Source organism: Amphiprion ocellaris, chromosome 17 (assembly GCF_022539595.1).
Source record: "Amphiprion ocellaris isolate individual 3 ecotype Okinawa chromosome 17, ASM2253959v1, whole genome shotgun sequence".
Taxonomy (NCBI): Eukaryota; Metazoa; Chordata; class Actinopteri; family Pomacentridae; genus Amphiprion; species Amphiprion ocellaris.
The window spans coordinates 18,201,791-18,218,865 of record NC_072782.1 but is presented as its reverse complement, the minus strand read 5'-3'; the positions used below and the strand labels follow the sequence as shown (position 1 = coordinate 18,218,865).

At 43.1% G+C, this 17,075-nt stretch overlaps 1 protein-coding gene across 1 annotated transcript; it reads left to right on the top strand.

The window, feature by feature from the left end:
- Positions 1 to 746: 746 nt before the first annotated feature.
- dtwd2 (DTW domain containing 2) lies at positions 747 to 16,791 on the top strand. The gene is made up of 6 exons (XM_023273052.3): positions 747 to 968; positions 1,181 to 1,271; positions 11,150 to 11,244; positions 11,324 to 11,522; positions 13,444 to 13,572; positions 15,683 to 16,791. The coding sequence occupies exons 1-6, from the start codon at positions 814 to 816 to the stop codon at positions 15,860 to 15,862; spliced, it is 849 nt and encodes a 282-aa protein (XP_023128820.2). The 5' UTR covers positions 747 to 813; the 3' UTR covers positions 15,863 to 16,791.
- The last annotated feature ends 284 nt before the right edge of the window (positions 16,792 to 17,075 follow it).

Here is a 17,075-nt window from a genome sequence, read left to right as displayed (position 1 = left end):
TTAACTATGCAGCTACTAGCCATCTGTAACTGGGATTGTAGTGCTGCTTTAACGCTTAGATGCACGAGTGACTGGACCCTACACTCTTCCATAAGTGGATCAAAAATTACCCGTATAAGAATCAACATGTTTTTATGACACTCTTGTCATTTTAGTAAAGAATAATAGTTTGTATTATTGTTTGTATTATATTTTGGTTCACATAAGAGTGATTTCATGTTTGAAATATGTTTCTTTTCCACTTTATAATGGATTTTGAACATTTTGACAGTTGAAAAAGAAGAACATTACACAGAACAGCAATGGAAGAATGTCAGCATCTATTTTGTTGACATTTTTCCCCTCTTTTCCTCCAAGTTTGTGCACTACATTACACCATCTCTTTTATGATATTATGAATGATAAAGAGCTTGGGGTAGGAATAGAAATATTAGTTTCTTTAAAAGTATTAAAGGCAATTTAAAAATGTAAATGAAATAATATCAAAAGCATGTGTTTTGAGGAATATGAAATGATAAAAACTCTATTACAAAGATATTGCAAAAAAACAACCTCAGCGGGTCATTCATGACCCAGTTATGCATCTCAGGGTTAACCAACTGTGATTAGCTGGTATTATTAGGACCTATAAGAGACTAAAACAAAACTAACTCGGGAGCTGAAGCTAAATAAACCAAACAGTATTGTGTTTAATGAATTCGCTGTAACCCGTTCAGCCTGTCTAGTTGGTGTATTTCTATACCAGAAGTCTTCCCCCCTCCATCGGCGCTGTGTTTGAGTACTTGCGCTAGTTAGCTTTTTGCTAACTCCGCAATGGACAATGTCCCCGGTGTTTGTTCCACGGACCCCCCTGGAGAAAACGGACCGGACAGCGGCTCCACGGACGATGGGTTAGTCGACGCTTTCGGAGACCTGGCTGCCCTGCCGGTGGAGGTCGGCGAGAGAAGACCGACCTGTTTACGGTGCCGGTGAGCTGAATTACAGTGAGGCTAAATGCTAGCTAGCAGAGTTAGAGTGTTTCGACAGAAACCCTTCACCTCGTCCTCTCTTTCTCCCGAGTGGCATGCTTTAATGAGGGAGCAGATTTATGTCGTTACAGAAAGCTCCACAGAGATGGGCTATAGGCTGGAAACTTACTGTGAAATCACAGCTTCACGTCTTCAACTTTCCTCCCATGTAGTCGCCCTCAGAAGGTGTGTCTCTGTCCTTTTCTTCCACCACAACCTCTGGAGGTGTCCACATGTCTGTACGTAGTGCAGCATCCTGCAGAGGTGAGTCCCTTCATGTTTACTGTGACACTTCGTCAACAGTAGTCCTCTGAAAGTGGTAATAAGTCCTCTCAAAGCGGGGGATGAAATTCACAACCCTCATCTGTTTACATACAGCTAGTTTGAGGCTTCAGCAAAACGGCAAGCGTTGAAAGGTATTAAAGGTCCCATATTGTGCACATTTTCGGCTAATTAATGAAGGTCTCACATATCCCCAGAATGTGTATTTCAGGTTTGTTTTTTGTTTTTTTCTTAGCCCAGCATACTGCAAAGACGGTTCATTTCACCATGACTATATATAACCCCTGTTTAAAACGTGCTGTTTCAGTGTCTGTAGCTTTAAATGCTGCTGTCCATGCCTGCTTCAGGAAGAAGACTGTCTCTGTATCTGTGATTCACAGCATCTAGCAAGACAGTTGAGTGCTTGGCAGCTGACACAGCTGTGAATGAGTTTGCAAAACCAGGACTTTCTATCACTTTTAGCTTATTCTCAAAGTGATACGTTTATAATATAATATTTCCAATCTCACAGCACTGCTGTTGTTTTTAACTCATGTAGATGGCGAATTTGTTAGACAACATTGTGGCTTTATAATCAGTTGTTTAGTGGTGCAAAACTGCAGGCTGAAAACGGTTCTGAGGTGACTGCCGGCTAACATCCATCCATCCATTTTCTATATACAGCTTAATCCGCATAAGGGTCGTGGGGGGCTGGAGTCTATCCCAGCTGACTTAGGGTGTCACAGGTCCAGGCTACATAAGCAGAGTAACAATCACTCTCACATTCACACTGTACTGTTCTCACTATGTGTTCTACTTCCAAAGTGTTAACATAGGTAAACAGCCAGCCAAACTCCTTTTCAAGAGCCAGGAAAATGAGCGTCCTGCTCCTTTATTATCCTCTGCAACATTGAATTGGAGTGAAACTAAAGAGAAAAACACAAAAATACACTCAATACATTGCTGTGTGAGTAGCGAACAAATAGAAACAATTGAAGCTTTTGTCACTATCATGAGCCGCTAATTATATAACAAGTAAGTTAAATTCAATGAAAAATAAGGCAGGCACGTGTACCATACAACGGAACTGCTATAGTTATGTGGCGTAACAAGGTAATTATTATCATTGTATAAACTCTGAACTGGTCCACAAGGTCAATAATACCGATCACTACATGTGTAATAAACAGTCATTTCTTACAGTCATTGCTTCCTGAGGGATACACAGGCAGGATTGAGCTGGATTAGACAGCAGAAAAACGCACATGCCATCATGACCTCTCCACAGCTTACCGATCTACTTCCTGTTTTTCCTGCTTACCACTTCCTGTTTCCTGCTACTTTGCAATGTCAAAATAAAGGCACAGTCTGAACGGTTTTCTGCACAGAACAATATAAAACGCACTTTGACAATTAACTCAATGTTTATTGAAACCACTCAGGGCAGAACACTCCCCGTCTGGCATTTACAGATGCCACTTCAGTCTTTATTGTCCTTACTTGACCCTTGACCTCCTGCCAGAAGTAAGATGACTTCAGAGATGGGCCTTAAGAAAGTCTTTGTTTTGTCTTGTGATGTCATCCTGACTTCAATTTTGCGGACTTTCCCATCACTGCCCGGAAGGGTGGAAGTGACCACAGCCATTGGCCACTGATTGCGTGGTGATTGAGTCTCTTTGAGCAGCACAATGTCTCCAACCTGTAGGTTACGACATGCTGTGTGCCACTTGCGCCTTGGTTGAAGAGTATGGAGGTATTCATTTCTCCATCGGTTCCAGAACTCATTTGCGAGTGTCTGCACTCGTTTCCACTGACACTTGAAGAGATCCTTTTCATCGAAGCTGCCAGCTGGAGCAGGCACACCTGGTTTTTGAGTCAAAAGCAGAGCAGGTGTCAGCAGCATTGGTGAAGAGGGATCGGAGGAGACAGGAACTAATGGTCTCGCATTGATTATGGCAGACACCTCTGCCATCAAAGTACAGAGCACGTCGTGAGTCAGGTAAGTGTGTTTGGTTCGCAGCAGTATGGCGTCAAGTATCCTCCGGGTTACGCCGATCATGCGCTCCCAAACTCCTCCCATGTGAGATGCATGCGGAGGGTTGAACTCCCACGTGCAACCATTCTCATGAAGGTACTTTAGGGTGTTGCTTTGGCTTCTAGCATCTCGTCCCATCTCCATTTCGCAGCTGGCTCCAACAAAGTTTGTGCCCCTGTCTGATCTCAGCTGCTTTGCCGGCCCTCTTAAAGCGAAAAATCTTCGCAGTGCATTGATACATCCAGCTGAGTCCATGGACTCGATGACTTCTATATGCACAGCCCTTGTACTCATGCATGTAAAAAGTATAGCCCATCGCTTGCTCTGGGCTGTGCCACCTCTAGTGCGTCGAGTGACCACACTCCAGGGACCAAAGACATCTAGTCCCACGTATGTAAATGGCGGTGATGAACTGAGCCGTTCTGGAGGGAGGTCGGCCATTTTCTGGACTTCTAGCTTCCCTCTTAGCTTGCGGCAGGTGACACAACGGTGAATGACTGACTCTATCAGCCGCTTGCCTGTGACAATCCACAGGCCAGCAGCTCTGATTGCACCTTCTGTGAATTGTCGACCTTGGTGTTCCACTTCTGCGTGGTAATGTCTCACCAGTAATGTCGTGACGTGATTTTGTTTGGGGAGAATGATTGGATTCTTCACATCTGGATCAATCGTCGCGTGTCTCAGGCGTCCACCCGTCAGCATGAGACCGTCATGCATGAAAGGATCAAGATCCAGAATTACGCTTGATCTTGGGATCACTCTGTTCTCCTGTAGTGCAGCATATTCCTCTGGGTAAGCATCTCTTTGAACAGTCTTGAGTATGGCCCGCTTTGCCGCTGCTAGCTCCTCTGGAGTACGAAGTTTGTTGCAGCGGTGCCATCCTTTGCATGCGTCTGACAAATGAGATTTGTATGACCGAGCTTGGTGGATCAAGAAGGAAACTGCCCTCCTCAAAGATTTCCAAGTGGAAAAGCGCTGGAACCGTTCTAAGGTAAGTTTACCTTCACTCAGGTGAGTAGCAAGAGTGATCAGCTGCGGTCTCACATCCGCATCCGTTTCAGGATCCACCAGGTTAAAGGTCTTGTGTGTTTCAGGCTGGGGTGGCTTGTGGAGGAACTCTGGTCCTGTGAACCACATGGTGTCACTGAGCCGTGACGCAGGCACAGACCTGGTGGCTAGATCAGCTGGGTTTTGCTCTGTAGGCACGTAGTGCCACTGTTTAGGAGAAGTTGTCCGGCGTATACGGTGAACACGATTGTGCACGTATACAAAGAATCGCTTAGAGTCATTGTGGATATACCCCAGGACCACTTTGCTGTCACAGTAAAACTTTACATTGTCTGGCTTGTGGTCAAGTTCATCAAGAATCAGTTCAGCCATTTCCACAGCCAGCACAGCTCCACACAATTCGAGCCGAGGGATAGTGGGCTCTGGTTGAGGAGCTAGCTTTGCTTTTCCAAGCACAAAGCCAACTCTACACCGTTCATCTGGTGTAATGACCCTCAGGTAAGCCACTGCTCCTATGGCCCAGTTGGAAGCATCGGAGAAGAGACACAACTCAGAGTAGGTGGTGCTGGATAAGGACTGACGTATGTAGGAGCGGGAAAGATGGAGGTTACTCAACTCCTGCAATGATTTTTTCCATGTCTCCCATTTGTTGAACTTGTCTGTGGGGAGTTCGGTGTCCCAATCATGAACATCAGCAGAGAGTTCTCTGAGCAGTGCTCGGCCACGGATGGTCACTGGTGCAACAAGACCCAACGGATCGAAGAGGCTATTGACAGTGGATAGCACTCCGCGACGGGTGAACGGTTTGTCGTCGATTGCTACTCTGAATGTAAAGGAGTCACGGTCTATGTCCCAGCATAAACCCAGGCTTCTTTGCATGGGTAATGTTTCTTCATCAAGGCCTAAGTCTTTTAGGCCTGCTGCCAGGTCTCCAGGTGTAAAAGCTTGCATCACTGTAGTACTATTGGAAGCAATCTTGTGCAGTTTGAGATTTGATTCTGCCAGTGATGCTTGAGTGCGTTTGAGCAGATCAATGGCCTCAGCTTCAGTCGGGAGGGAGATGAGTCCATCGTCCACGTAGAAATGTCTTTCGACAAAGTGGCGTGAATCAGCCCCATACTTCTGTTCACCTTCTTGTGCAGCCCTTCGAAGACCATATATAGCCACAGCCGGTGAAGGGCTATTTCCAAACACATGCACTCGCATGCGGTACTCTGCTATCTCCTTAGTCAGGTCGTTATCTCTGTGCCAGAGGAACCGTAAGTAGTTTCTGTGGTCTTCTCTCACCAGAAAGCCGTAGAACATCTGTTGGATGTCAGCTGTAAGTGCAACAAGTTCCTTCCTGAACCTGAGCAGGACTCCAAGGAGAGAGTTATTCAAGTCGGGACCTGAGAGTAAGACCTTATTGAGAGAGATGCCACCTTCTTGCGCGCTCGAGTCAAACACAACTCTTATGTTACCTGGCTTTCGAGGATGGTACACCCCAAAGATGGGCAAGTACCAGCACTCTTCATTTTTGAGGAGAGGGGGTGCTTCTTCCGCATGTCCGTTTTCAAAGAGCTTCTGCATGAAAGCTATGAACTGTTCTTTCATTCTCGGGTTTTTGTGGAGTGTTCGCTGCAAGGAGTGAAGACGTGAAAGTGCTTGTGCATGGTTGTTTGGGAGGCGTGGTCTGGGTGACCTGAATGGCAACGGTGCAGTCCAGCTGTTCTGCTCATCTTGTTTGAACTGTTCCTGCATGGTCTCCAGAAATATCTCGTCCTCAAAGGACCAGGCAGGTTTGTTATCATTTTCTGTTCTCATGAACACATATTGTCCAAGTTCGTCTTCAGCAGACACACTAGTTGCGGAATGACTAGACAGGTGGGTGGAGATACTGCGTTTGTGCTCCCCGCCATAGCTTGCCTTCTCCTTAACACGGATGTGGTTCTGACATGGCGTCATACAAGACGGGCGTCCATTCTGGAGGACATAAGTCTTGTAGACGGATACAGTGGGCTTGTGAGCACCGTCAATACAAACCTCCCCTACTATCACCCACCCTAAATCCAAATGCTGTGCGAAAGGTGCATCGTGGGGGCCATTAATCTGCTTTCGCACCTTGTGAGCACGTATGAGGTCCCTCCCCAATAGGATCAGGATCTGTGCTTCAGGATCCAGCTCTGGGATGTAAGGCGCCACAGATCTTAGGTGAGCATGGGAAAGGGCGACCTCTGGTGTGGGGATCTCGGATCGGTTGCTCATGATCTGATTGCATTCGATGAGTGGAGGTAAGTCGAAGCATACTTCTCCATTCCTCGCTTCGATCTGAAAACCGACTGCCTTCCTGCCAGTCATTTCGGTGGAACCAGCACAGGTCTTCATCAGGTAAGATGAATGGTTGCCATGGATGCCAAAGAGCTCAAAGAACTCAGTTCTGGCTAGCGAGCGATTGCTTTGGTCGTCCAGGATAGCATACATCTTGACAGAGCGTGCTCGTTGTCCTTGTGGAAAGACTTGCACCAAGCATATTTTGGCACAGGATCGTGCTGGGAGACCTTCTCCACATACTTCAGTACACCTTGAAGTTACCTCTTGAGGGGAGTTGCTTCGCTGCTCCACGCTGGGCTCCATTGTGGGAGACACCGCCGATGGGAGAGTAGTGTCTAGATGCATGGCAGTGCAGTGCTGGTCACTTTCACACTCACTGCATTTCAGCTCCACTGGACATTCTCTGGCCATGTGAGTAGCAGAGCAGCACCTGAAACATCGTCTGTGTTCTTTTAATAACTTCTTGCGTTCTGCCAGCGGCTTCATTCTAAAGGCTCTGCATTTTTCCAGAGGATGAGATCTGTTGTGAAGCGGACAGTACTTTGCTGGATCACTACCACTTCTGTTGTTCATATCTGCTCTGTGAGTGGAGCTTGGATCTGGGCTCGCTAGCACATCTGTCTTACGGACAGATATAGCAGTCTTCATACCATCACGCTTTGCTATGGGTCTTTCCTCGTGGTAATGAGTGCGGCTGCTGTTTGTCAAAACAAAGCTTGGGTCGTTTCTGGCCCTTGCCTGACCACCGACAAAGTCCACAAAGAAAGAGAATGGAGGGAAGCAAACGTTGTGTTCTTTATATCTTGAACCAACTGACAGCCATTTTTCCTGTAGGTTTGGTGGCAGCTTTTCTACGATGGGCTTAATGCCTCGAGGTGTGTCGAGGTAGCTAAGACCAGGTAAGTACTCATCTTCTTTAGCTGAGAGTAGCTCCGTAAGCAGGTCACTCAGTTCTCTCAGCTTAATATTTTCCTTTGAAGTGAGACGAGGAAAGCTGTCCAGCCGCTTAAATAGAGCACTTTCTATCACTTCTGGGGTGGCGTAGCACTCTTGAAGCCTTGTCCAAGACAACCGAAGTGCAGCCTGAGGGTTGGTGACATGGACAGCTCGAAGTCTTTTAATGTGCTCCGATGATTCTTTTCCCAGCCATTTTACTAGTAGATCCAACTCTTCACTGGGCGTTAGCTCTAAACCCTGTGTGGCATTAAAGAAGGAGGACCTCCATGCTCTGAAGCTCTCAGGTCGATCGTCAAATCTAGTCAGTCCCGTAGTCACTAACTCCCTGCGAGCCAAATACTTAGCAAAGTCTATCATGTTAGCTGCTGGAGTAGTAGAAGAGTCTGGTGCATTGTTCTTAGAGAGATGGTCTAAATAGCCCACATTCCTGAATGAAGAGGAGCCTTGCCCCTGGTAAGTCTTGTAGGGAGAGTCTGGTTGTGAGCTGGGGTGCTGAGGTGGACGCATCTGATATTGTAGCGCTGGTAAACATTCATCCTGTTCTGGGAGCCTTGGCGTTGTGGGCAAGGCATCGTGATGGTGTGTGACATCTAATACCGCAGCTTCTTGCTTTATTGATGGAGATGACTCTTTATTATGTAGATAGGACGTGTCAGGATTGAGGCTTGCCTGAGCCTGATCTTCCACATATGCTTCTGTTCGCTTTCTTATTACCTGTGGTGAGGCGGCACTCCTGGCGCTGAGCATATCTTCACGTTCTAGTTCTGCTGCAGCCTCTAGAACTTCAGCCCTTGCGTTGGCGGCAGCAGCTTCCCTTTGAATTTCCAGTGCTTCTAAATCAGCTTCTAAATTAGCCTTTTCCAAATCTAATTTGGCTTTCTGTTTTTTCAGTTCCAGTTCTTTTTGTGCAAATGTGATTCTGGTGCGTGCAGCTTCAGCTGTAGCTCTAGCTATGGCAGCGGCATCGGCTACTGAACGCTTGGAGGAGGAAGATTTAGAGCCGTACTTTGATGGCGCTTTCTCTCCTGTAGCTGTCGTCTGGGCCTCCATGACTGCTGCAGATGAGTCCCTCTGATATCAATGACTTTTCACTTTACTGTTCTCACTATGTGTTCTACTTCCAAAGTGTTAACATAGGTAAACAGCCAGCCAAACTCCTTTTCAAGAGCCAGGAAAATGAGCGTCCTGCTCCTTTATTATCCTCTGCAACATTGAATTGGAGTGAAACTAAAGAGAAAAACACAAAAATACACTCAATACATTGCTGTGTGAGTAGCGAACAAATAGAAACAATTGAAGCTTTTGTCACTATCATGAGCCGCTAATTATATAACAAGTAAGTTAAATTCAATGAAAAATAAGGCAGGCACGTGTACCATACAACGGAACTGCTATAGTTATGTGGCGTAACAAGGTAATTATTATCATTGTATAAACTCTGAACTGGTCCACAAGGTCAATAATACCGATCACTACATGTGTAATAAACAGTCATTTCTTACAGTCATTGCTTCCTGAGGGATACACAGGCAGGATTGAGCTGGATTAGACAGCAGAAAAACGCACATGCCATCATGACCTCTCCACAGCTTACCGATCTACTTCCTGTTTTTCCTGCTTACCACTTCCTGTTTCCTGCTACTTTGCAATGTCAAAATAAAGGCACAGTCTGAACGGTTTTCTGCACAGAACAATATAAAACGCACTTTTGACAATTAACTCAATGTTTATTGAAACCACTCAGGGCAGAACACACACCTACAGACAATTTAGAGTTACCAATTAACATCAGCATATTTTTGGACTGTGGGAGGAAGCTGGAGTACCTGGAGAAAACCCACACATGCACAGGGAGAACATGCAAACTCCATGCAGAAAGTTCCCAGGAAGGCCGGGATGTGAACCGGGGATGTTCTAGCTGCAAGTGCTAACCACCAAGCCGCTGTGCAGCCGTTAACATGTTAATGTTAATACTCTGCGTTTCAGTCATCATTTCATACTTAGTCTGTTGTCTGAAAACAGAAACTGAAAAATATGTTTTTAAAAAAATAGCTAAAAAAAAACCCTGCTTGTTGGGATTTCAGCTGTATAGAAATGCAGTGTATGTGAGCAGGAGAGAAGTAAGCAGATGGAAACAACTGCTGGCAAGTACTGACAAAAATCTGAAATAATTAATAACTATTCTAGGCCGTACGTGGCCCTACTGATTTGCTACCATATTTTCACACTTTTTATCTTAAGTTTTATTGTTTGTATTAATAAACGGTCTGAAATTCAGCTTGGTGAATCTGCAGAAATGCAGTGACTGAATCTCCAGCTCAGCACTGTTGAAGCCAAACAGGGATTTTTATACTAAAATGACTGGAGCTGTGGAAGATACACTCTTTGATTTATTTAAGCTCGAACTCAACTTCTGAATGTCTTTTTTGTACAGAAAAGTTGACATTGACTCACATCACTTACAATGTAAGTAAGTGTAAAGATTCTTGTAATCCGCAGTGTTAACACTAGAAATGATTACAGGTAGCAGAAGCTATGCCAGTGTAAATGGCACACCTAAATATGACATCCTCTAACCTTTTAAACTCCCAGTTTTGTCTCCTCAGATTTTCCAGTTTGTTTTATTTACTTGGAAAATCTCACCAGTGTCAGTATCAAGATATGTGAAGCGAGTTGCAATGACATGTTCGTACAGTCATCTGAGTGGGCTGCAGTTATTGCTTTTTTATGGATACTATCTGAACTCTAAAAACTACTCACCCTCCTATGCCAGTCTTTTGGGGGAAATGTTATTCTAATGTTATTATAGGAATGTAAAGACGCTATTGTTAAATACAGTTTGATCTGAGATGGAAGAGGCCAGTGTTCCTGAGTCAGAAGTAGTTCGGGACTTAAGCTTCATTTCAGTTTATATGTTTGTTTGTTTGTTTTTTTTAGTTTTTGAAAGCTTGGATATTTAAATGTAGCTTTATTTTAGCATCAATTCAATATTGGTATTTCTACTGTTTCAGTTTCGTTATATACATTTAAGCCTCATTTCTTCAGATTTTTTTTTATTTTGCAATGATATCTTGGTTTTAGAGGTGTAACAATTAATCGATTAGTTGTCAACTGTTTAATTAACTGCCAAATATTTTATTGCTGATTTATCTGGGCTAGTCATTTTTAAGTGAAAAAGAAAGGAAAAAAAGGCTGAATTCTGAGATTCCAGCTTCTTAAAGCTTTATCATTTCCAGTTTCTCCTTCCTCCAAGGCAGTAAACTAAATATCTTTGGGTTGTGAACAAATCAAGACATTTGAGAACATTACATATTGACATTTTTCACCTTTGCTGAACATTTTATAGACAGAAAAAAACAACCAGATTAATGAACTGTGAGAATAATCGTTAGTTGCAGCCCTACTATTTTGTGAGATTGTTAGAAATACATTTTAATATTGTGCCAGGAATATGTACAGTATTGTTTGTAGCTTTTCACCATTGATTAATCATGTCAGCTAATGAAAATAATGCACACGTTGATGAAACACTAATGGTTTCAACTAAGTTCTCTAACTGTTTTGCTTTCAGGAGAGCCGAGTACTTCGCACAGTGCCTCTACTCGCTGCTTGTTTGCCTCAAGGAAAGTGCAATGTCATAGTTGGAAGGAGGTTTAACGAGGAAAAGTAAGTGTTTAAATACGCTAAATATCCCGAAACATCCATGAGCACGTTTAGGTGGTGACTCCATTTACTCTCCCCTCAGGCACCCGGAGCTGGCTGCGGTGTGTCGGGACAGCAGAACACTGATCTTGTACCCAGGTCCCAAATCCCAGAACCTGGAAGATTTAGTGCAATACCAAGACGTGGGCTCCGTGAAACATAATGTGATCATCATAGACGGCACCTGGAGCCAGGCCAAAAACATGTTCCTCAAGAACAGCCTGTTCCACCTGCCCAAACAGGTGTGTAGAACTGTGGTGTTTCATTAAAAGAGGATGAGGTCAGGGGAATAGAGAACAGTGTCCTGTTAACCTGAGATGACGTAAATTACACCCACTGGAGGGAAAGCTGCGTCGCCCACATGAAATGACTAATTGACACTCAAGAGTAAAAGAAGAAGAAGTATCTTGAATGTAGGCAGGTGAACACTGTGCAGCATTTCTTCTCTTTTCTGTAGTTTTGACTAAATGCAATTGTGAAACAGATTTCAGGAATACGCGCAGTATTTACTTACACATGATTTCTGGGTCTTTTGGAAAAGAAAAAGTTGACTGTTAATGATCCTTCAGTGGCTTATATGTCACTTGCTTTTGCACATCTGTTAATTTACACAAAACTCTTTGCCTTGCTGGATTCCATCCTTTGAATTTCCCCGAACATGTTTAACACGGAAGTTCTTTTTCAACATTTTAGCACCAATATTAGTCTCAAAAAAATCTGAAATATTGCATAACAACTTTACAGTTTCACCTATATTACGAACTGAAGTGTCTATAAAAATATAATGTGAGATTAATGAGGCTACTCAATAGTGAATGTAATCCAGGTTTTGGTAAAACAATAACAGGAGATGAAGTGTAGTTTGTTGCTTCCATCCATTTGTAGGTGTTTTTCCTTTGAGTTTATTAAATACTTGCAGCACCAAACAGCACCGGAATCCAGCCTCTACAAAGTGTGAACATTTATGCATGTGGAGCAACAGAATTAAGTTCATTTGTTGCTCATGATTGTAAATAATCCCCAACATGGAGACAGGATGAAACTGCAAATCACACTGTGTACTTTTCTTCACTTCGAACAGATAGGACTCAGCTTCTGACATATAAAGCTCTTAACAACCAATCTCCATCATATCTTAAAGACCTGATAGTACCATATTATCCTAGCAGAACTCTTCGCTCTCAGACTGCAGGCTTACTTGTTGTTCCTAGAATCTCTAAAAGTAGAATGGGAGGCAGAGCCTTCAGTTATCAGGCACCTCTCCTGTGGAACCAGCTCCCAGTTTGGGTTCGGGAGGCGGACACCCTCTCTATTTTTAAGACCAGGCTTAAAACCTTCCTTTTCGACAAAGCTTATAGTTAGGGCTGACTGGGTGACCCTGACGGGGTGAGCTGGTGTTTTCATTTGCACAACTGACTTCCCCTCTTGACGTCCCTTTAGTTTGCCCCTAGTTATGCTGCTATAGGCCTAGGCTGCTGGGGAACCTCTCTGGATGCACTGAGCCCTTCTCTAACTACCTATGTATTTACTATATATACCATTATTGCATTACATTCACTCTGTTTCTTTCTGTGTCCTTTCTCCGAGTGTCCCTGGTCCCAGAGCTGGATGCTGGATGCTTCAGATGTGTGGCTGTGTTTTATGGTCCTTGTGTCCCACCCCCCCACCTCTCTATCGCTACCCCTCTATCTGTATCCCTCTATCTCTACCTCTACCCCTCTATCTCTATCTCTCTATCTGTATCCCTCTATCTCTACCTCTACCCCTCTATCTCTACCTCTCTACTTCTTCTGTCCCTCTCAACCCGCCCGGCCAGCAGGCAGATGGGTCCCCCCACATTAGAGCCGGGTTCTGCTCGAGGTTTTTTTCCCTGTTAAAAGGGTGTTTTCCTTGCCACTGTCGCCTTTTGGCTTGCTCTGGGGGTCAGGCATATGGGTTCTGTAAAGCGTCTCGAGACAATTTGACTGTAATTGGCGCTCTATAAAAAAATTGAATTGAATTGAATTGAATAGGCTGTTAAACACAGTCACAGTTTATCAGCTGCAGTTGACTCATTTGTTACCAAGCAGATATGAATCTGGAATTAAACCTTTAACCCATAAAAAACAGTGTCACTAGAGTGAGATTACTACACTATTGATCACCTCTGCTTTGGTTTTCCAGGTGCAGCTCAACAGGACTCTGTCCAGTCAGTACGTGATCCGCACTCAACCCTCCAACATCTGTCTATCCACGCTGGAATGTGCTGCTGTCGCTCTGTCAATCCTGGAGCGGAACGACGAGATCCAAGAGGTGTCGTGATGAAACGTTTTTGATCATTATATGAGAGTGTTAGTTCATGTCGCATGTTAACAGTTGCCTGTTCACACATCGAGCAGATAGAGCGACGTTAGCCTTAAGTTTGAGTCATGATTGTATTTACCTGATAAATTTATGTCCAGTGTTCACACACTCCTTTTAGCTCTGTTTTTGGAGATAAACATCTGTCTCTTACACTGCTAAACACTTGACTGGCATGAGACAATAACAGAAATTTGGTAGTCGGTACTAATATCAATGAAATCCTACAATTTGCTTTACCCATTTCACTACTCCAACAAAGCTAATTAAATGAATGTATTTGAACTTTAGCTCTTCTATTTAAAAAAACATGGGCAGGAGCTTTTGTAGTTAAGAAAAAAAGACATTACTAGATTTTAAAACAAATGTTTTGTCTAGAAAAAACACAAAGTATTTTATGGTGGCACGAAACACTGTGGAAAGTAGCCTTCAAGTGTTTAAAACTTGTGGGCACTATGATGTGAGTTTTTGTTCTGAGCCTCTGGAAAGCTTCAGATATAGTCGTGTGTGTGAGTGTGTCTGTGTGTGTTGGTTTCATCTGCTCAACATTGTCACCATAAAGACGTTTAGGGAAAAAAAACTAAGAAATGTGATAGAAAAACACAGAGCAACGAGAAACATTAAGGAAAATGTGACTTCTGTCTGAATGACTGAATACCATCACTTTAACAGATTGATGTAGCCAGTAGTGTTACGTATCCCATGTCTGAAAAATGCTTAACAGTAACATTTTAGGATGTGAACATAGTAACGACATGTTCTCAATACAAGAAAAACACTCAGAGGGCGCAGTACTCCGCCAAGGCTGTTCATTGTGTCATATGGCATTGTCAGAAATGCAGCATATATTTGTTGAAATGCAGCATTTGTTTATTAGTTATTGATGATCACAAATCACGGCAACATAGAATGTGGCCATTTAATATAGATGTACACACAAACAAAAAGACCTTGTGCTGAGCACAGGCGTGTGTTATGCATGTGTCAGTATGTACGGATACCAAATTGCGTGACGTAAATATTGTAATATTCTGCTGGTGTGAAATAATCACATTTCCAGTGTCTTGGCCTTCTTGTTTATTTGTTGAAGCACAGTTAACAGAATGGGCTACTGTTCTGGCCATAACCCACGCCAGCTCAACGTTACTAGCCTCAGTTCCAACCGAAAAGAGGCAGAACACACACACATTAACTTCCCTAAACTTGCCTAAAAGTCCCTTGTGACCAACAGCTGCCAGTCAGCGTGCACTCTGCCTTAAAGGCACAGAACGTGATTAACTCAGAACATTACAATATGTAGCAGGCAGCAAGAATTGATGGGACTCAGAAACACCTCCACAATTTAATCAGTTGTTCCTTCTATCATTTCCAAAGGATAAGTCCCGATAAGTCATAACTGTGGATTTGTAGTAGGATTGCAATCATGTGATCATCAGCAGGCAGCTGACGTAATGTTCACTTTTTGTAATAGTTACAGTGACGCTGTGCCGCTATCTCACAATGATACGGAAATCCTTAACAAATCCATGGATCCAGATTATAAGCCACATCACTGCCAAAATATAATGAGGTGGTCCTTGTGTCATTTCTGACCTTCCCTGAAAATTTTATCCAAATCTGTTGGTCCATTTTTGAGTAATGTGCACAGACAGATTCACAGAAGGACAAACGTACGCCGATCGTCGCATAACTCCGCTGCATTCCTTGGCAGAGTAATAAGGAAACAACAGAAACTCTCTCGGCTTGAACTCTGTGTACTGATCCAAATTATGAATGTGACACCGTTTGCAATCATTTTTTTGGCCATCTATACCTGAACCCTAATTGTTGACCCAATATCACAATCTGTGTGTGTTGTTTTTTTTTTCCCCACAAATTTGCTGTGGAATCACCTGCAGAATTACAATCAGTTATCATGACATCCCTGTGCTCATCTCTGTTCAGCAACATGCTAACTTTATCTGTTTGATGCTCATCTGGTAGCATATAAATCTGTTGGCTAGGAGAGGATTCGGTATTCTAAATATACTCATTGTATTTTTCATCATTCTTCAATTCCCAGGTTCTGCTGAGGCCCCTGAAAGCTCTGTGCTCCTTCCAGCTGCAGCACGGCGCTCAGATTCATCACAGCAAGGAGCATCTACTGAGGAACGGCATGTATGACAAACCCATGCCCAAGAATAAACGCAAGATAAAGAGGATGGAGAAACTCATCACTGACCACAACATCTGCCCAAGATGAGGCCGTGACTTAGCAGAGATAAGAGGCTTGACTCATCTCTGTGTACACTGTGTGGGACTGAATCATCACGGCAGAGTATCAGGGTGCAGGCAGGGAGACCACTGGACTTTGGGGGATTTTTATTTCTTTTTCTTAAAATATATGTAAGTTATGTATTTGTCATTAATTTAAAATAAATTAATGGCAAATTAAAGCTGTACTTGAAGCGTCATGTCGACAGTAAATCAGGTTTCTTGCTTTCATTGTTTCAAAACAGTTAACATATTTCCACTTTGAGTTTTGTAAAAATGTACTCTCGTCTTATGTTGTTATGACTTTATGTGGCTACATCTGGTCACATCTGGAAGGGCTAATTCCACAGGTGTTTTAAAAAGCAAACTCTTCATTCACATAAATAACAAAAAAAATGAAATGGAAATAGCTCAAAACTACCAAAGACTCATACAGAGCAGTGAAAATGGTGACAACTGAGATTTGTATACAACATTATGTGAGGACATCACAGCTGATAATGGGACTTGACTCCATGCTACCACTGTTTTTGGAAAAACTGCCTGTTATAATTGTATCTGCAGACTTACAATGAGCTTTTATTACGTATTACAAAAAGCAATTAAAGTACTGGACAATGTTTTCTATGCCATAAATGACATCTCAAAAAAAATAAACAACACATGGATAATAAATCTTTATTTTCATTTTTTTTTTGTTCTAATAAGGGTGAAAGTTGCCATTTCTTAAAGCATAAAACTACTGTAACAAACCATTTATATCTGCAAAAATAATCACTTTTGAGGGAAGTTGTGGAGTGATTTTATATGTAGAATCCATTTTTCAACTTGGTTAAGATGGTGTTTAAAGATAAAATTACGGTTTGAAGATGTATACAAGTTACCTCCTGTAAATAATAAAAACTTTTCAGCCCACGTCACAGTTTCAGTGTTTTTCAGTAACATTTTGAATTAGTGTGCCAGCAAAGTGAACATTTCAGTCACTACACAGTAAAATTCGGGCTGCACAGCGCGTAGCGGTTAGCAGTAGTAGTTTCTTGCAGCGAGAAGATCCCTGGTTCACGTCCCGGCTTTCCCGGGATCTTTCTGCATGGAGTTTGCATGTTCTCCCTGTGCATGCGTGGGTTTTCTCCGGGTACTCCGGCTTCCTCCCACAGTCCAAAAATATGCCGAGATTAATTGATTATTCTAAATTGCCTGTA

Bases quoted from the DNA above. Each gene is read 5' to 3' on its own strand.
- dtwd2 (XM_023273052.3), top strand. From the start codon at position 814: ATGGACAATGTCCCCGGTGTTTGTTCCACGGACCCCCCTGGAGAAAAC. The intron at 1,272-11,149 runs GTGAGTCCCTTC...TTTTGCTTTCAG, and splicing joins TAGTGCAGCATCCTGCAGAG to GAGAGCCGAGTACTTCGCAC. The intron at 11,523-13,443 runs GTGTGTAGAACT...TTGGTTTTCCAG, and splicing joins TGTTCCACCTGCCCAAACAG to GTGCAGCTCAACAGGACTCT.